The sequence below is a fragment of the Mobula hypostoma genome, chromosome 5 (assembly GCF_963921235.1).
Source record: "Mobula hypostoma chromosome 5, sMobHyp1.1, whole genome shotgun sequence".
NCBI lineage: Eukaryota > Metazoa > Chordata > Chondrichthyes > Myliobatiformes > Myliobatidae > Mobula > Mobula hypostoma.
This window is the reverse complement of record NC_086101.1, coordinates 103525693-103546406: the sequence shown is the minus strand read 5'-3', so window position 1 is coordinate 103546406 and position 20714 is coordinate 103525693. Positions and strand designations below refer to the sequence as shown.

At 43.6% G+C, this 20714-nt stretch overlaps 1 protein-coding gene across 1 annotated transcript in view; it reads right to left on the bottom strand.

The window, feature by feature from the left end:
• Positions 1 to 20714, bottom strand: part of dvl2 (dishevelled segment polarity protein 2) — an 82179-nt gene that overhangs the window by 38203 nt on the left and 23262 nt on the right. The window contains exons 2-5 of the mRNA XM_063048680.1: positions 12834 to 12903; positions 3847 to 3968; positions 1406 to 1512; positions 606 to 735 (exon numbers count right to left, since the gene is read on the bottom strand). Coding sequence (XP_062904750.1) covers positions 606 to 735; positions 1406 to 1512; positions 3847 to 3968; positions 12834 to 12903 — 429 coding nt within the window. The remainder of the gene's footprint in view (positions 1 to 605; positions 736 to 1405; positions 1513 to 3846; positions 3969 to 12833; positions 12904 to 20714) is intronic.

The window sequence follows — 20714 nt, the reverse complement described above, 5'->3', positions numbered from 1 at the left end:
TCAGTTTTTTGTCCCCTGTATCGAAACATACAGGGAAATGTATCGCTTTTGTTAAACAACCGCACACTCAAGGATGTGCTGGGAGCTGACCTCAACATACGATGCTCACAATGTTCAGCAGAGGATACAAGCAGCAGCAAATTAAAACAAGACAATAGAGAAATAAGCCCCTTCCCTCCCCCAACCTCCTTGACACACACACAAACAGGCCTCTAACCTCACGACAGGCTACCTCAAGTCCTTGGCCCTGGACTCTCACATTATCAAAATTTAGGGGAGAAAGAAGAGATATGTCAGGCCAATGCTGAGTCACCGATCATGAAATATACAGAAGGACAAGTAAAGGAGACTAGTTGCCTTGTGATACTGGAAGAACTGAATTCAGGTGGGAGAATGTGGGGCTGCTCACTTTTAGACATTGAGGTTCTGAGGACTAGTAGTTAAAAGTAGGATTTGAAGTGCTTTGTAGAAACAAGCTGGGAAAAGTTGAGCAAATAGTCACAAAGGTGAGAGAATGACTACTTTTCAGAACAGGGCACCTTACGTTCTAAGGAGGATCTGAGCAGTTCTACATAGGGCCTTCAGAGGACACTAGAAAGGACTACCTGCTGGCTGCGTCATCTTCATCAGAATCGCAGAAACTGGTCGTTTCTAGCTCACTGCTCAGGAGTGTGGATGAACTCTCATAGCCTGCAAGATGCCGCTCCATCTTGGGGTGTCCATTAACTCTGGGACCTGAGGGGAGGCAGAAGACATTCCTCAATTGCAACACAGACACGGTAAAAGTGATCAAAAGCACATTGATTTATTTCCAAATTACAATTACAAGAAAAATATCTTCCATTATTCATGATGAGATTTTTACTTGAAGCTTTAAGACTCTAAGGCACAGCACAAAGTGCAGTGACCAAAGACTCTGCCATTGATGTCAAGGTGCTTCCAAAACAAAAAGAGCTATCAGGCATTTGACAAATACACCAAGCTCGTAGCTTAGGCACAAATTATTTCTGGTACTGCAGACTCTTCAACAGTAACCATTGGACCTGGTGATATTGATCCGAGGCTTTTCAGAAGTCAAGAATGAGGCATAAACTATGTTACAGCTGTTTTATTAGTGTTACATGAATGAACAACCAAAGAGATAGTCATGGTTGTCTCATTCTCAGACTAGGGAGAAACAATATTCCAGTGATTAGAGTGAGCCTATCAAGTAGACAGATTCAAGTAGTGTGACACCTGCTGCAAAAAACTGAGGAGCTTCTAGAAAAATGCAGACTCAGTTATACTGGAAAATTTATTGAACACCTAAAAAACAAGCAAGCATAGGAGAATAACAACTCCATATCCTAATCCAATAGCAGCTTTGGTCACAGAATTTCCCAATGCCCCAATATTCTGCTCTTACCATGTTCCATACTCTCTCTGCGCCGGGGTTTCTCTCTCCGCGACAGGACCACAGACTCCGTCTCCGTCTCGTTGTCCAGATTTTCCCGACTCCCAGTGACATTCGCACTGAAAGAGCAGGAAAAGCATCCAGGAGAAGCCACGTGGGAAATGCAAAACAAAGCATAGCTAAAGGATGGGGAGTCTAAACAAAACCCTTTGTCTAATATTTAATACTGACCTTTTCTAACCATTTCTACATGTCTTTAGCAATCTACAATTTGCTTAAACCACACTACATTTTAATAAGCATTTTTGCAATTACTGCTTTGACCCACATCATTTTAAAGATGTATCATTTAAACCACTTCTATACATTTGCAGATGACACCAATGTTGGTGAAATCTCAGATGGTAACAAGGTGGTGTACAAGAGTGAGGTAGATCACTCAGTTGAGTGGTATCACAGTAACAACTCTGTACTCAATGTCAGCAAGAAACTGATTGTAGACTTCAGGAAGGGGAAGTCGGGAGAACACACACCAGTCCTCAGAGATGTCAGCGGCAGAAAGGCTGAACAGCTTTAAATTCCTGGGCATAAACACCTCAGAGGATCTAAAGCAACACACACAAAACGCTGGAGGAACTCAGCAGGCCAAGCACCATCTATGGAAAACAGTCAACAATTGATGCCTCAGACCAACAGCCTTCTTCAGGACTGGAAAGGCCCTAACAAATTTCTACAGATGTACCATGGAGAGCAGTCCGACAATTTTGACTGATTGCATCATTGCCTGGTTGGGGACTCTAGTGCGCAGGATGGCAAGAAGCTACAGAGATTGTAGACTCAGCCAGCTCCATCCTGAGCACAACCCTCCCCACCACTGAGGACACCTTTAAAAAGCAGTGCCTCAAAAAGGTGGCAACCGTCAGCAAGTGCCCTCACCATACAGGACATGCCCTCTTCTTGTTACTCTCATTAAGGAGATGGTATAGGACACAGAAGACCCAAGCTCAACAATTCAGGCACAGCTTCTTCCTCTCCACCATCAGATTTTTTGAATGGACTAAGGATCCATGAATACTGCCTTGTTTTTGCTTTTTTGGTATGATTTGTTTAGTATTTTACATTAATTTTTTGCCTGTTGCCGCAAAGCAACAAATTCCACATCATAAGAGTAAGGCTCTGTAAGGTTTCACTGCTAATGTAATGGTTTCTCTGCAGCAGCAGCGTTTGGGTTATGACTAGAGATAAAGGGGGCTTTGGAATGTGTGCCATCCAATGACAGGCCTCTTGTGTGTCTGAGAGAAGGTATTTAGGGGCTTGTGTTCTGCGGAAGATGGAGAGAGAAGAGGCCAGAACGGAGAGGTCGTAGACTGCAGGACTGAGTGGACATGGAATGGAGTCGGGAGTTGACGATGCCCGGGGGAATCAATGGAGAATGAACGGATGGGAAAGTCATGAGCTCCAACGAGCGCATTAGACTTTTCTTTTTGTTTTCCTTACTAGCCCTTTAGTCAAATTAAGAATTATAAAGCTAAATCATTTAATTGCATATGGTGTACTGTTTATTATTTTGTGGTACTGATTTGCAACAGGGGAAAACATCACACAGCATCCACACAAACGAGATTTCACAAGTTTGGCGGTCCGGAGAGTGTCTTTCCCTGGACTAACGCAGTCCACCGAACCATGGGGTTACACAAGACAGTGATAATAAACCAGTAGAAGACACTAAGCTTTTACTTAGACACAAACCAGTAGGTTCAGAAGCTCCCAGGTTCCTATGGTGAGTAACTTTATCTGCAACCCTGCTGCATTGGGCATGATGGGTAGGGGCAATGCCTTGAGAAAAGCTTAAACTGATCCCAGTAACTTCTTCACTCCATTCTTACAAAATACTCTGCCACACGAGACCCAAGCTAGCTAAATCCATCATACTCTCAGGGTTATTTGCAATTGTAACGAAAAGAGAACAAGCCCCATCACGTTTAACTGAAAATCCAGACACCGATTGAAGAGGAACTAGAGATCTGTCTCCAAGCTTTCTGAAGCCTACAGGCCACTGGGTGGCCACATAGTTGCATGAGAGATTTCTGCAGATCTGGAAATCCAGAGCAATAAACAAAATACTGGAGGAACTTGTCGAGACTTGGCTGAAACACTGACCATTTGTTCCTCTCCATACACGCTGCCAGACTTGCAGAGTTCCTCCAGCATTTTGCCTGTGCATAGTTAGTCCTATGGAAGGGAATACAAATGCTGAGAACCTTCATCATGACATGATAAAAGATCTCGTCTCAAAGTGTTGACTGTTTGTTTCTTTGCATTGATGCTGCTTGACCTGCTGAGTTCCTCCACCATTTTGTGTGTGCCACTGCTCCTTTTCAGTGCTGAACGATACATAATGCATGGAAAAGCTATTGTAATGCCTTGTTTAATAAGCTAACAACTTCACTAACTGGAAGGATGGAGGTCTTGAATCTCCGATTCCGCCTGTCCGCTCGATTGGAGGGGGCACTTCGGGCACACTGGTAACTGGGTGTGAAACAGGTTCTGGCTGCGACCCTTCAGCAGACACCAGCTGTGAGAAATAAGGATAAATTATGAATAAGGGCCACAGGCATGAGTAGTAGATCTGTTCATATGCAAACCACACATGAATTAAAGTAAATCACAAAATGCTGGTGAGACTCAACAGGCCAGACAGCATCAATGGAAAACAGTACCAATGGAAAACAGTACAGTCAACGCTTTGGGCCAAGACCCATCAGGACTGGGGAAAAAAACATTATTTTTTTACTCCTGTCCTGAAGGGCCTCAGCCCAAAACATCAACTATCCTCTTGTCCATAGCTACTGCCTGGCCTGCCGAGTTTCATCAGCATTTTGTATGTGTTGCTCGGACTTGCAGCATCTGCAGATTTTCACTTGTTTTTACACAGGAATTAAGATTAGTTAGCAGTTTTTTGGTTGCATTAAGTAAACAAGCACAATAACAATCCAGAAATAAGATAAAGATCAGAGAGCCACGTAGAAGGGAAGGGTTAGAGTGATCATAGTATAAATAAAGGTCAGCACAACATCATGGGCCAAAGGGCCTGTACAGTGCTGTCATGTTACAAGTTCTATTAGCTTTATTTACCACATGTACATCAAAGCATATGTTTATACTTCAACAACCACAGTCTGAGAATGCACCAACACAACATGCCCACAACTTAGTCAGCCTAACCTGTAGGTCTTTGGGTTGTGGGAGGAAACCAGAACATGCAGAGGAAACTCCTGTGTTCATAGGGAGATCATACAAACTCCTTACAGATAGCAGTGGGGTAGTTGGTCATCTGATTGCTGGTGCTGAACGGCATTGTTAATCACTAAGCTACCTCGCCATGAGGGCTGTGTATGGTTAGTTAATTCCTGCCAATACAATTGCTCTCATTTCCCAATAAGGGAAGGAGACAGAAAAGTCAACAAATTCAATTGTTATCCAGCAACCACCTCTAGTCCCTGGACATTAAACAGAAATGATGCAGAATTTCTTTAGCCAGAGGGTAGAGAATCTGTGGAAATCATTGTTGTGGATGGCTGTGAAACCAAGTGATTGGGTGAGGTTGAAGGGTTCTTGTTTAGTAAGAGTGTCAAAGTTTGTGGGGAGAAGACAGGAGAATGGGGCTGAAAAGGAAATTAGCCATGATTGAATGACAGAGCAGACTTGATGGGCTGAATGCACTAACAATGCTCCCATGTCTTGTGGTCATATATCATGAAAATTTATTGAGGACATTCAGCCCATTTGGTCCAGCAGCCAAATCCCATTTCCCTGTTCTTGATCCAAGTTCCGGCAGGTTATAGTTCAGTCCTTTCGGTTCTTGCCCAGATTCTTTTCTGAAAGTGTTCAGTGAACCTTGCCCCTAAAAAACTTTCAAGCTGTGAGGTCCACCGTTTGGGTGAAAAAATTCCTCAAATCCTCACAAAACTGCCACTTTAAATCCTTGGTTATTCTGTTTTATGCATGTTTCATGCATCTCAGTTTTATATACAAAGTCGAAATCCCTCTCATGCTCCTCAACACCAGTCGACGCAACCTTACTCAACTCCAGCTATGTCAATATCCTGAATCAGCCTCCTCTATTGGACCATAGCACCCACTAGCTTCAGGTAAGTGGTATGAATAGATGCTCCAGCCTGAATTTGGTGTCTGGCTGGTGCAACAGTTGGACAGCAAAAGTGACACCAAATACTCCATCACATCAGACTCCCTTCTCCTCAGCTTTCTACCCAGGAAAATATCAGTCATGTTTAATGAGATAAACAGTCAGGAATACCCAGCAGATCAGGCAGCAGTTATGAAGAGAGAAACACAGTGAATGACCTTTCACTGGACTAATGAAAGAACACTGACCTGAAACGGTAACCATTTCCTTCTCCACAGGTGCTGCCTGACTGGCTAAGTGTTTTTATTAGATTAGATTAAATTCAACTTTATTGTCATTGTGCCGAGTACAGATACAAAGCAAATGCAAAGAATAGTGTTATTCACAAAATAACTGCGAATAAAAAGTGCTACAGCACACAAACATAAAAGTACTGAGACAGTACACTATGGGTGCAATACTGCTTAGCGCTGTGATGAGAGGTCCAGCAGGGTCATAGCCTCAGGGAAGAAGCTCTTCCTGTGCCTGCCGGTGCGGGAGCAGAGGCTCCTGTAGCGCCTACCAGATGGGAGGAGAGTAAAAAGCCCATGGTTAGGGTGAGATGCATCCTTGATAATGCTTTTCGCCCTGCCCAGGCAGCGTTTATGGTAGATGTTCTCAATGGTGGGCAATTGGGTGCCGATAATCTGCTGGGCAGTTTTCACCACATGCTGGAGTGCTTTGCAGTCCGATACGGGACAATTGCCATACCACACTGAGATGCAGTTGGTGAGTATGCTCTCAATGGTACAGCGGTAAAAGTCTGTCAGTATCCTGGGACAGAGGTGGGCTTTCTTGATGCTCTGCAGGAAATAAAGGCGCTGTTGCACCTTTTTGATCAGGATGGAGGAGTTCAGGGACCAGGTGAGATCCTCAGAAACGTGGACACCAAGGAATTTAAAGCTTGATACACGCTCCACTACAGCTCCGTTGATGTAGATGGGGACGTGAGTGCAGCTCCTAGCATGCCTGAAGTCCACAATGATTAAAGATAAAGCCGTAAGACACTGAAGCAGAATCAGGCCATTCTGTCCATCGAGTCTGCTCTGCCATTCCATCCTGGCTGAATTACTTTCCCTCTCAACCCCATTATCCTGTCTTCTCCCTGTAACCGTTGGGGCCCTTACTAATCAAGAACCTAAACTCAGCTTTAAGTATGCCCAATGACTTGGCCTCCACAGCCGTCGGTGCAATAAATTCCACAGATTCACTATCCTCTGGCTAAAGAAACCCCTCCTCACCTATGATCTAAAGAACCCTAGTAGAGATATTTATATAATCCCTAGCAACAGGTAAGGTACCAGAGGATTGGAGGATAGCCAATGTTGTTCCACTGTTTAAGAAAGACTCTAAAAATAAACCAGGAACTTATAGGCGCCGGCGAGCCTGACATCAGTGGTGGGAAAATTACTGGAAGGTATTCTAAAGGACCAGATATGAGCGTACTTGGATAGACATGGACTGATTAAGGTCAGTATGGCTTTGTGCATGGCAGGTCGTGCCTAACAAAACAAAGTTTTTCCAAGGAAGTTACCATGAGAGTTACCATGAAGGCAAGGCCCTGAATGTTTTCTACATGGACTTTAGGAAGGCACATATCAAGGTACTGCCCAGGGAGGTTGGTCAAGAAGGTTCAGTTGCTAGGTATTCAAGATAAGGTCATAAATTGGATTAGACATTGGCTTTGTGGGAGGAGCCAGAGAATGGTAGTAGGTGTTTGTCTCTCTGACTGGAGGCCTGGGACTAGTGGAGTGCCGCAGTGATCAGTGCTGGGTCCATTGTTGTTTGCCACCTATATCAACAGTCTGGAGGATAATGTGGTTAACTGAATCAGTAAATTTGCAGATTAGATTATGAGGACACTCAGTCCTCGTTTATTGTCATTTAGAAATGCGTGCATTAAAAAATGATACAATGTTCCTCCAGTATGATATCACAGAAACACAAGACAAACCAAGACTAAAACTGACAAAAGCCACATAATTATAACATATAGTTACAATAGTGCAAAGCAATACCGTAATTTGATAAGAGCAGGCCATGGGCACAGTAAAAAAAAGTCTCAAAGTCCCGATAACCCATCATCTCACACAGACGGTAGAAGGAAGAAAAGCTCTCCCTGCCATGAACCTCCAGCGCCGCAAACTTGCCGATGCAGCACCCTGGAAGCACCCGACCACAGTCCAGCTCTGAGTCCGTCCAAAAACTCCCAGCCTCCGACCAGCCCTCGAACATTGAGCACCCAGCACCATCTCTGCCGAGCGCTTCGACCCCGGCCCTGGCCACCAAGCAACAGGCTAAGCCAAGGATTCAGGGCCTTCCCCTCCAGAGATTTCGGATCACAGTAGCGGCAGCAGCAAAGCAGGCATTTCAGAAGTTTCACCAGATGTTCCTCCATGCTCTCACGTCTGCCTCCATCAAATCAGAATTGTGCATGGTATCCTACTTGACAGATAACAGATATCATCACTGGAGAGGCCGTGGGCGCTGCGTCGTGCTGCCATCTTCTCCTCCCGCCTAGATTGATGCCAAGATTGGGGGTGTTGTGAACAGCAAGGAAGACTATCAGAGCTTGCAGCTGGATCTGGATCAGCTGGAAAAATGGGCTGAAAAATCACGTATGAAATTTAAAGCAGACAAGTGTGAGGTGTTGCACTTCAGTAGGACCAACCAGAGTGGGTCTTACATAGTAGAGATAGGGCATTGAGGAGCACAGCAGAACAAAAGCATCTGGGAAAACAGGACCATAATCCATTGAAAGTGGTGTCACGGGTTCATAGGGTCGTAAGGAAAGCTTTTGGCACACTGGCTTTCATTAAACAAAGTATTGGGTACAGGAGATGGCATGTGATGTTGAAATTGTACAAGAGGCCTAAGTTGTGCAGTTTTGGTCACCTACCTGCAGGAAAGATGTAAATAAGGTTGAAAGAGTACAGAAAAAAATTATAACGATGTTGCCGGGATTGGAGGACCTGAGTTATATGGAAAGATTGAATAGGTTATATTCCTTGCGACGTAGAAGATTAAGAGGACATTTGATAGAAGTATACAAAATTATGAGGGGTATAGACAGGGTAAATGCAAACAGGCTTTTCCACTGAGGTTGGGTGGGACTAGAACCAGAGGTCATGGGTTAAAGGTAAAAGGTGAAAAGTTTAAGGGGAACATGAGGGGAAGTGAGTGTGGAATGAGCTGTTAGCAGAAGTGGTGCATGCAAGCTCAATTTCAATGGTTAAATTTGGACGGGTACATGGATAGTAGAAGTATGGAGGGCAGATCCCGGTACAGGTTGATGGGAGTAAGCAGTCTAAATTGTTCAGCATGGACTAGATGGGTCAAAGGGCCTGTTTCTGTGCTGTAATTTTCTAGGACTATGACATCCTATTCTGAGGCTCTGCCCTCTGGTCCTAGACACCCCCCACTATTCGAAACATCCTACTCTATCTAGGCCTTTCAATATTCAGTAGGTTTCAATTAGATTCCCCATTATTCTTCTAAACTCCAATGAGTACAGGCCCAAAGACATCAAGTGCTCCTCATATGTTAATCCTTTCACTCCTGGGATTATTCTTATGAACTTCCTCTGGACCCTCTTCAATGCCAGCACATCCTTTCTTAGATAAGGGACCCAAAACCACAGAATCTGCAAGTTTTTGGTTCCCACAGTCGCCTCAGCACGGACAGGCTTGTCAAGAGCTGATGCAGGTTACACTAGGCTGCAGCCTCAACCATGGCTTTTCTCAGCTGACAGTCATTCTTTTAATGAAGAGTGGTTTCTAAAATAAAAAAAACAATCATACAGCAACACATGTAGGCAACGATGCTGAGGAGAGTTTCCTGTAATAATCCTGCCAGCTGAAACCATTACAATAGATGGTCAAACCAAAACACCAGTCAATCCTTCTGTTCTGTAACAGCTGTTTCCCATCTGAGAGATGATTGTTTCCTTAATTACCATCCCAAAGGAAACAACTTGCACAGGCACTCAGCCAGGACAACTAATAATGGACCCTGCTGGTTTAACCCTTCAAAGATTGTCATGTGAACAGACAAGACGGTTAACAAGGAGAAGAACTTACTGAGTGGACTATCCAAGCTGCATTTTACTTCACAAGTTTGCCAGGACTCAGTACTTCAAGGATTAGTTGCTGTTGCAGAGGCAATCTTGACAGTAATCTTCCCTCCACTGCTTTGCCAACATGCTTCATCCCTGCAAAAGGTCCATCAGACCCGGGGAACCGACTGCATGGCTGCTTTGTAGCTGAATCACCCTGAAGCTGGCCACAAAATTACAGCAGGAACTCTCCTTGACTCATCAGCGGAGGGAATTTTGGCTGGTATGCCCCCACTCCTTCCCATCACTAGGATGCAGACGAAATGAAGTGCTGCTCAAGATTGTGACCCAGAGCAAGTGGGCTGTATGGGTGTGAGGACCCCTTTAGTCACTCTGAGGAAATAATTCACTAATTATACTAGACTGATTACGCAGTGAGAAAAGATTCAATACAGTGGATTCCGGCTCATTGGGACACATTGACCAGTACATTTTAGCCCAATTGGCCCTTATTAGTCGAAGTTTCATGGAAATAGTTAAAATGTATAAACAAAAAAAAACTGTTTAACTGAGTAACAAATTGTATATTTAAATGAAATACAAAACAAACTAGAGCACTAGTAACACTACTGGTGGCTGTCCATTGTATTTGACGATGACAGGAAACCTGCGCAGGAGAGTTTGTAAAGTGGAAAAGTAGCTGCACTGTGGCAGTCGCACTCTCGACCTAGGAAGTCCAGGTCCAGTTATATGAGTAGTCATCTTGGTTGCAATGGATGACCACGACTACTTCTGTGCCTCGTCATGCCCTTCACTCTCCATTGAGCGTTGCAGAACTGCCTTCCTGGCCATTGGATCTGTCTCATCCACCCAGTCCCCCAGAGCTGTCATTTCACTCACTAGACAAGATATTTTAATCTCTAACATCAGCAGGAGCAGAATTTAGATGATGGCCAAGTTTGAAGATGATATAAAGATTGATGGAGGGGCAGGTAGTGTTGAGGAAACAGGAAGGCTGCAGAAGGACAAGATTAGGAGAATAGGCAAGAAAGCGGCAAATGAAATACAATGTTGGAAAATGCATGGTCATGCACTTTGGTAGTAGAAATAAATGAGCAGACTATTTTCTAAACGGGGAGAAAATCCAAAAATCTGAGATGCAAGTGGACCTGGGAGTCCCTGCGCAGAACATCCTAAAGGTTGACTTGCAGGTTGAGTCGGTGGTGAGCAAGGCAAATGCAATGTTAGCATTCATTTCAAAAGGTCTAGAATACAAGAGCAGGGATGTGATGTTGAGACTTTAAGACACTGGTGCAGCCTCACCTTGAGTATTGTGAACAGTTTTGGGTTTCTCATCTCAGAAAATATGTGCTGGCATTGGAGAGGCTGCAGAGCAGGATGATTCCAGGAATGAAAGGGTTATCATATGAGAAATGTTTGATGGCTTTGTGTCTGTACTCGCTGGAATTCAGAAGGATCCCATTGAAACCTTTTGAATGTTGAAAGGCCTAGACAGAGTAGATGTGGAAAGGATGTTTCCCATGGTGGTGGAGTCTTGGACAGGAGGGGTGTCCATTTAAATCAGAGATGAAGACATTTCTTTCGCCAGAAGGTGGTGAATTTGTGGTATTTGTTACCACAGGCAACTGTGGAGGCCAGGTTGTTGGGTGAGCAGAGCTTGATAGGTTCTTGATTGGACACAGCATCAAAGGTTATTGGGAGAAGGCTAGGGACTGGGGCTGAGGAGAGAAAAAAGGATCAGCCATGACTGAATAGTGGAGCAGACTTGATGGGCCAAATGGACTGTTTCTACTCCTATGTCTTATGGCCTCTCAGGCCATAGTGTTCTTTCAATATTTAGAAAGTTTCAATGAGAACTCCCTCCATTCTTCTAAACTCCAGCAAGTACAGGCCCAGAACCATCAAGCCTCATATGTTAACCCTTTCATTCCCAGGATCATTCTCATAAACCTTCTCGTGACTCTCTGGAATGTCAGTACATCTTATCTTAGATATGGGGCCCAATACAATAGTACAAATGCAGTCTGGTCAATGCCTTACAAAGCCTCAGCATTACATCCTGGCTTTTATATTCTAGTCTTCTCGAAATGAATGCCATCATTGCATCTCCCTTCCTTACTACTGAATCAACCCACAAGTTAACCTTAAGTGAATCCTGCACAAATATTCCAAGTCCCTTTGCACCTCTGATTTCTGGATTTGCTCCCCATTTAGAAAATAGTCTATTTCTTTATTCCGTCTAGCAAAGTGCATAACCATATACTTCCCTTCACTATATATTGCATCTGTCACCGCTTTGCCTATTCTAATCTAAGTCCTCCTCCAGACTCCAAACACGTTGTAGCTGAAATGGCAGAGACATTGTGTGATAGACAAGCAGTAGCTTGAACAAAAACTGAACACAAAGGACACTAAAAAACACTTTACATAATAATGTCATCACATCAGACCAAGCTCTTCCGGTGAAACTCCAGCTCAATGTTGGTGGGTGTGAATTATGTACAATTCCATCAATTGTGTTACCCTACAATGTAACTGTAATGCTGTTACCACACATTATATATACAGCTGTAATGTGCAGCAATTAATATACTTTTGTTCAACTGCATCAAGATAGTTTTAGGGTTAAGACAGTTTTTGAAAGGCATAAAGAGGCTGACAGCTGGAATCTTCAACCCAGTGCAGAAATTTCCAATACTATAAGCCAGAGCTTAGAGATGCGAGGGGAAAAGTTTAAAGGAGATGTGAGGGGGAAAGTTTAAAGGAGATGTGTGGGCGTTTTTTTAATATACACTGAGTAGCTGGTGCCTGGAACGGCTGCCAGGGGAAGTGGTGGAAGCAGATATGATGGTGGCATTAGATAGACACCATGGTTGGTAGAAAAATGGAAGGTTACATAGGAGGGAAGGGGCAGATCGATCTTAAGAGTAGATTAAAAGGTTGGTACAACATTGTAAGCCCAAGGGCCTGTACTGTGCTGTAGTGTTCTACGTTCCAGGTAAGAGGATGATCTGATACACCAACTACTAATACAGACTGTACATTATCCTTTCACAGATTGCATCATCATTCTCTTTCGCCATCCTCAAATCACCACATTTGGCACAGAAAGCCAAAGTTTATAAAGCACAATTGTTGGCAATTTTAAAGAAGGACTCCCAAAAAGAGAGACATCTTACCCAGGACACCACTCTGCCATTGAAACAGGGCAACTTTGCATTGTCATCAGAGATCTCTTCCTTTACAACACTGCAAAACATGAAAGAGTTCAGAATTAACTACTGTTGCACAAAAGCTGGCAGTATAGCGACAACAAGTGGGTTAAAGATTTAAAGATTACCTGTACTCATCACAGGTACATCGAAATGTACATTGTTTGCATCAACGATCAGAGTACCAGGACGTGATGGGATCAGCCTGCAAGTGTCGCTATACTTCTGATGCCAACATAGCTTGCCCACAATTACTAACCCCAATTGGTACATCTTTGGAATGTGGGAGGAAACTGGAGCACCTGGAGGAAACCCATGCGGTTACGGGGAGAACACACAAACTCCTTACAGACAGCAGTGGGAATTGAACCTAGATTATGACCGCTGGCACTGTAAAACTTTACACCAACTGCAACGCTACCATACTGCCCTCTGATACAGAAATTCATACTGCCATACTGCCCTCTGATACAGAAATTCATACTGCCATACTGCCCTCTGATACAGAAATTCATACTGCCATACTGCCCTCTGATACAGAAATTCATACTGCCATACTGCCCTCTGATACAGAATTTCAAATGAAATAGAGGTAGAGATCTAATGGCCATCAACATTTTACCAGTGCAATTCCCCAAACTTTTCGTATTGTGTTCAAAAGAAAGGAGGAGCACAGCGGTAGACTTCTGTTATTTAGCACCTTCATGGCCCTAAGGCACCCTACAGTGCCTTACAATGAGGAACTTTTGAAAAATGCTCACTGTTAAAAGACAGCGATTCTAACAACAAACTTGTACTCACCAAAGGTCCTACACACATTAATGTGATAAATTGCCCCTAACATTGGTGGCAAGGACATACTGCTTCTCTTCCAAAGAGTACCTTGGAATCTTTAACATGTATCCAGTCAGTGAATGTGGCCAACGGGCACATTCCAAGGTGAAGGAATACAAGTTGAGGGACCAACAGAAGTTGAGTGCAACAAACACAAAGGCTCTGTGGACAAGGGCATCAGAAGGGCCCAGTGGCTTCACTATCTTATAGTGTTAGGTCCTGACATCCATGCACATTGATGGGCTGGACAACGTGTAACAGCTTCATGAAAAGATCATTTGAGGAAACGTAACTCATTGTGAGAAATGGTATGGAACTGCTGACATCATGAAGATGGGCAGATATATTCACTGTGTACATTATGAATATGGTAAAGTATATTTTTAAAGAAATCTCCCAATAGTGTAAAGGGAACCAAGTTTAACACCCCTGCAATGCTCCTGCAACTCTTCACTGGCCACCTTGCTTCTCCATTCTCCACAACACAGAATTCTTGCCTCAAATTTCTGGAATAAATAAATGAATATAAATAAATAATTCTGCATGCTTGCGTGTCCGTGTCCTGTTTGTTAATGCAAATGATGTATTTCACAATATTCTTCAATGCACATGTGAGAAATGAATCTGAATACTGTAGTACCATATATACTAGCTTGTGAATCATTTCCTTACAGGTATTGAAAGGGAAAAATACAATAAAATTCTATGCAAGAACTATAAACAAATAATTTTCTCAGGCTTCCAGCCGGGTACAAATATTGATTATTACAGATGTTTTGATGATAAACTCTGCCATCTTCATCGGTGAACCGTCATTCCTGAGCTCGTCATTGATAATTGATACCTGTACCCAGATGGAAGCCTGTGAAGAGTTTATTCATCATATACGCTGGGAAAGCTATAGATCCTTTTTCATAACTGATAACCGGCTACTAAAGAATACAAACTCTGCAAATAACAAAAACAACAGAGAACATGAGTTGTAAAGAGTCCTTGAATGTGAGTCTGTAGGTCATAGAATCAGTTCTGAGTTGTGGTGAGTGAGGCTTTCCGCTCCAGTTTAGGAGCCAGATGATTGTAGGGTCATAACTGTTCCTGAACCTGGTAGTGCAGAAACCAAGTCTTCAAAACATCCAAATCTTAAATCCTCTTTCATTCAGTCTCTTAATTATTCTTTTTGGTTCAGCGCATGCTTTCCAAAAAGCCTATCAAGCCTATCCCACAAAAGCCTTAGATTAAAGGCACTTTTAGAAATGCAAACATTTCTTGTTAAATCTCCCACAGAGTGGGGGTAGGGTTTGCTATTGCTGTGGCGAAATCTACTGGGACATGGAGAGCTTCCTCCCATCATGCCTACCTTCAGTCCACACAATGTACTGACTCAGTTGGTCTGACATCAGATGCTCTAGTGAAAGTGAAATTAATCATTTGATCAATAATGGTTATTGAAGAGCGGCTATTTGCAAAGGAAGTCGAGCTTTAATCAGTGTCTCAGCTTGCTAGACTCATGCATTCTCTACACAATGGAAATAGCTCCTGGTCAAGATGGTGCCAAATTGCATTGTTCAAGGACTTGGCTCACACTTGGTCGTTTTATTTAGGTTCATACAGATAGTTTTGGGGACAGCATACAGAGTAAGGGGTCACATTAGGGTTTAGGGAAAGGGATGAGGTGAAGTTAGAGGTCAGCGACAGTAAATGAAGAGCTGGAGGTTGGAGTGCTCTGGGGTCAAAGGTCAAAGATCCCAGGAGGTCAGATCAAGAATATAGACAGATCCGGATGTCAGATTCCAGTGATCCCTGATGATGGAGGTCAGGTTGGCAGGTGCCAAGGACGAAGCGGGGTGGTGGGGGGGGGGGGCATAGTGGAGAATAGGAAGGGTTTTATTTTGCTATTGGTATCTGTCTTTTTGTATGTTGGCTGCATGTTGTTTTACTGAACATTGTTGGCACTGGAACGTGTGGCAACACTTGTGGGCTGCCTCTAGCTCATTCTCAGACTATGTTTGTTGTTGACACAGAATGGATTTCACTGTATGTGATTAATAAATCCAATCTAGTTATTGAATAACAATTTTGGAAGTATCGTGGATGGGAGAAAGCTGACTCAAAGCATTTTGGCTGTATTCATTGCAGCAAGGGGTCTTCAAAATCAACATAGAACACTGGAGGAACTCAGCTACTCAGGTAGCTTCTGTGGAGTGAAATAGCTCCCTCCACCGGTTCTGTATCAGAATGAAGGAGACTATCCTGAAACTGGCTATTTCCCTCCACAGCTGCTACCCAACTTGCTGAGTTCCTCTGCATTGCAGCATCTGCAGTCTCTCAGATTGTCATATAGCTCTATCTGCTCTATCAATCAGTGACATCGGTAATCTAAATCCTGGCACTTATCCCTGAAAGCATCTACCCCTACACCCCCTCCCTTACCAACATTCTGGACTCCACAGTCCTTGCAGGTGAAGTGTTGCCTCACCTGGGAGTCTGTCAGCATCATCTACTGTATCTGGTGCTTCTGGGTGCAGCCTATTCTACATCAATAAGACCCAAAGCACAACTGAGGGACAGCATCAGTGAGCATCTTGGGCAGCACATAGAAAATGCTGGAGGAACTCAACAAGTCAGGCAGCATCTAGGCAGGGGAGTTCTTCCAGCATGTGTCTTTTCCTCAGATCACTTGAGGAAAATCCAGTTGTTAGCAGAAACCTACAACTCAGAGTTAACATTAACAGCTAACAGCATGAATTACTATTTGTGAGAAAAAAATCCAATTTTCTGCTAGGATGTGCAGAACCTTTGCTAACTTTGCTTCTGAACTGCTTGGTATTAATTTTTTTTATAGACAGTTCTGGATTGCGAAGCAGCAGAATGAATCCCCCCCCCCCCCATGCACCCAATCAGTTACCTTCAATGTGCTGAAGACTCTGATCAAATTACCTCTTAATATTCAAATTCCAGGCAGCACTGTTTAGTTTGTGTAGTCACTATGTATAATTTAATCCCCAGAGTCCAGGCAACATCTAAATCCAGTCAGTGTTTAATTTATCCCACACAGGCCCTCCCTAAGTTACAAATGCCCTACCCTTGTAAACATTAAATATCAAAGCCGGTATTCCATCAGGGTTCCAGATATTTATAGCATTTACAACTATTTATTCCAATCGCCAGGCATTTTAATTTCTTTTCTCATTCCCACTCTGACATCTGTCCTCAGCCTCTGCTGCCAAGGTGAGGCTAAACGCAGCATGCACAAAATGCTGGAGGTTCTCAGCAAGTCAGGCAGTATCTATAGGGGAGTAAGCAGTCTACATTTTGTGCCAAGACCCTTCATTCTACAACCTGACAGTCTGAACATCAAAGTTGCTTACTTCGGATAAATTGCTCTTCTTCTGTCCCTTTTCCCTCTTCCCATTCCGACATGTCAGTCCACGGCCTCCTCTACTGTTGCAATGAGGCCACACTCAGGTTGGAGGAGCAACATCTTATATTCTGTCTGGGTCTCCTCCAACCTGATGGCATGAACATAGATTTCTCAATCTTATGGTAATTCCCCCACGCCCCCCATCCTTCACCATTCCTAATTCTTGTTTCCCTCTCACTTTATCTCCTACCTGCCCATCACCTCCCTCTGGTTCTCCTCCTCCCTCCCTTTCTTCCATGGTCTTTTTCTTTTACCAATTGACTTCACACTCTTTACATCACCTGCGCACTCCCCCCCCCACCGGTTTCACCCAACACCTTGAACTGCTTCCTTCCCCTTCCCCACCTTCTTATTCCTTCTCATTTTTTTTTCCAGTCCTGATGGATTTTGGCTCAAAATATCGACTGTACTCTTTTTCATAGATGCTGCCTGCCTGCTGAGTTCCTCCAGTATTTTGTGTGTTGCTTTGAACCTCCAGTATCTCATGTGGGTGATTTTCTCATGTTTGTGACCCATTACATTCTCCTCCTTCACCCATTTAATTTGCCCATCACTCACACACACCTTCCATTGTTTCACATCTGACCACCCTATCTCCCCTGAGTGCATGCTCCACCTTTCTCTATCAGATTCCACTAACTTCAACCCTTTATCACTTTCCGGCTTGTGACATCACTTCCACTCTCTCCTCCATCTGAAGGTCACCTCCCTCATCTGAATCTGTCTATCATTTGCTTGCTCACTCTATCCATCAGTTATTTCCCTCCATCTTTCAGCAGATGAAGGGTCTCAACCTGAAATGTCAACCATCTGTTTCTCTCCAGTGATGCTGCCCGACTCACTGAATTCATCCAGTGCCTTGTTTATTGCTGTAGATTCCAGCTTCTGCAGTCCCCCATGTCTCCACATAGATATTTATTTTCTGTAACAGTTTAATTCCACCCAACACACAAATCTCTCTAGGACGCCAATGTGCAAGGATTTATGGAATGCACTCTCCTTTGTGGGCCAGCACACATTTTTATGGAGGAATGCATTTGCTCAATCTATTACTACCCCTTCAGACGGCACGGTAGCGTAGTGGTCAGCACAATACTTTTACAGTACAGGCGACCCGGGTTCAATACCCGCCGTTGCTGTAAGGAGCTTGTATGTTCTCCCTGTGTCCGCGTGGGTGTCCTCCAGTTTTATCCTACAGTCAAAGACATATTGGTGGGTAGGTTAATTGTCATTATAAATTGTCCCGTGACCAGGCTAGGACTAAATCGGAGGATTGCTGGATGGCGCGGCTTGAAGGGCTGAAAGAGCCTGTTACACACTGTATATCTAAAATAAATAATTTCAACTTACATTGACACTACTGACGATGCCCACTATCTCTGAATTACCAGCAAACTTCAACCTATGGATTTCTATCATCTCAAGATCCTCATAAACAAAGTGAACACTTGTGTTTCCTCACAAAATGACCCCACTATGTCAAAATTAATTAAATACAAATATAATTACAAAGGCTCCTCCTGACCTGAACTCAATGGAACCCAACAATAATCCTCAGATGCAATGGAGTGTTTATGCTGCAAAAATGGCTCTGTGCCATTCTATGTCAATTCAGCCGGGAACTTTCTCTGGGTCAGGGTGATTTGCACGAGAACACGACACATTATCAACTGAAACATGTAGGCAACACACACCTTTTTATTGGTGAAAAGAGACTGCAGATACTGGAAATCTGGAGCAACAAACACAGGGGCTGGGGACACTTGGCAGGTCAGGGCAGCATTTATGCAGGGAAATGGAAAGAGGACATTTTGGGTCGAGATTAGCAGGGAGCCAATTCTGGTGAAGGGTCTCAACCTGAAAGACCAACCGTCATTTTCCTGACCCACTGAGTTCCTCCAGCATTTTGTACATTGTTCGAGCCTCTTCATTGGCTTTTTCTGACTGAGATAACAGAGGTGCAGAGAAGATAAGCAGCATAAAAAGCCAACAGCCAGCACCTTTTTTCCCCCAGGGTGGAAATAGCTTACAGAAGCAGGTATGATTTTAAGGCGAATGAAGGAAAATATAGGGGGATGTCAGAGGTAGTTTTTTTTTTATTATTTCAGAGTGTAGCAGGTGCATAGAATGCCCTGCCAGGGGTGGTAGAGGCAGATTCAATGGGGACATGTATAGAGAGCTATGTAAAAGAGAAAGGTTAGATTGATCTTAAAGGTCAATGCAACATTGTGGGTCGAAAGGCCTGTACTGTTCTATGAAACATCAACTGTCATTTTCCCTCCATAGATGCTGCCTGACCAGCTGAGGTCCTGCAGCGCCACTCTGTGTTACTCAAGTCTTTTTATTGGCTTTTCTAGGTTAGGTATGAACAAATTACATGTACTTGGGTGGGGTTCAGATTGGTTGCAGTCAAGTCTGGTCTTGGAACATATTGCAAATCATGACCGAAAAATAAAACAAAATCCAGATGTTAGAAAGCTGAACTGAACACAATGTCAGGCAAAGCTTGGCTGCTCAGGCAAAGCAGTTAGAGTCAGAGGCACAGAAAAGTACAGCACAGAATAGGCCATTCAGCCCATCTAGCCTGTGCTGAAGCATTTAAACTGCCTACTCCCATTGACCTGCACCTGGACCTCAGCCATACATAACCCTACTATCCATGTACCTATGCAAACTTTGCTGAAACGCTGAAATCGTGCTTGCACGCACGACTTACGCTCGCAGCTTATTCTACGCTCTCATGAGTGAGGAAATTTCCCCTCATGACCCCCTTAAACATTTCACCAAGCAGCCTTAACCAATAACTTCTGGCTATAGTACTACCCAACCTCAGTGGACAAAGCTTGCTTGCAAAATCCCTATTTAGACATTCAATTTTGTATACCTCTATCAAATCTCTTCTATGTTCCAAGGAATAAAGTCCTAACCTATTCAATCTTTCCTTATAACTCAGGTCCTCCAGTCCTGGCAACATCCTTGTAAATTTCTTCTGTACTCTTTCAACCTTTTTTACGTCTTTCCCGCAGGTAGGTGACCAAAACCACACTCCAAATTAAGCCTCATCATCTTGTACAACTTCAGCACAACATCCCATCTCCTGTAATCAGTACATTGATTTATGAAACCAATGTACCAGACGTTTTCTTTACAACACTATCCACCTGTTCCACCATTGTCAGCCCATTTTCCCATCTGATCCAGATCCCACTGCAAGCTTTGATAGTCTTCTCGCTTCCACTCAATCTTGGTGTCATCTGCCAATTTTCAAATCCAGTTTACCAAATTATCATCCAGATCGTTGATATAGATGACAGCAACGAACCCAGCACTGATCCCTTCAGTCCTCCAGTCAGGGAGGCAACTACTACTCTCTGGCTTCTCCCACAAACACAATGTCTATTTATTACCTCATCTTTAATGCCGAGCAACTGAACCTTCATGATCAACCTCCCATGGGGAACCTCGACAGTTGCCTTGCTAAAATCCAGGTAGACAACATCCACTACCTTGCCTTCATCACTTTTCCTGGTAACTTCCTTGAAAAACTAAGATTGGTCAGATACAACTTACCATGCACAATGCCATTCACTCCA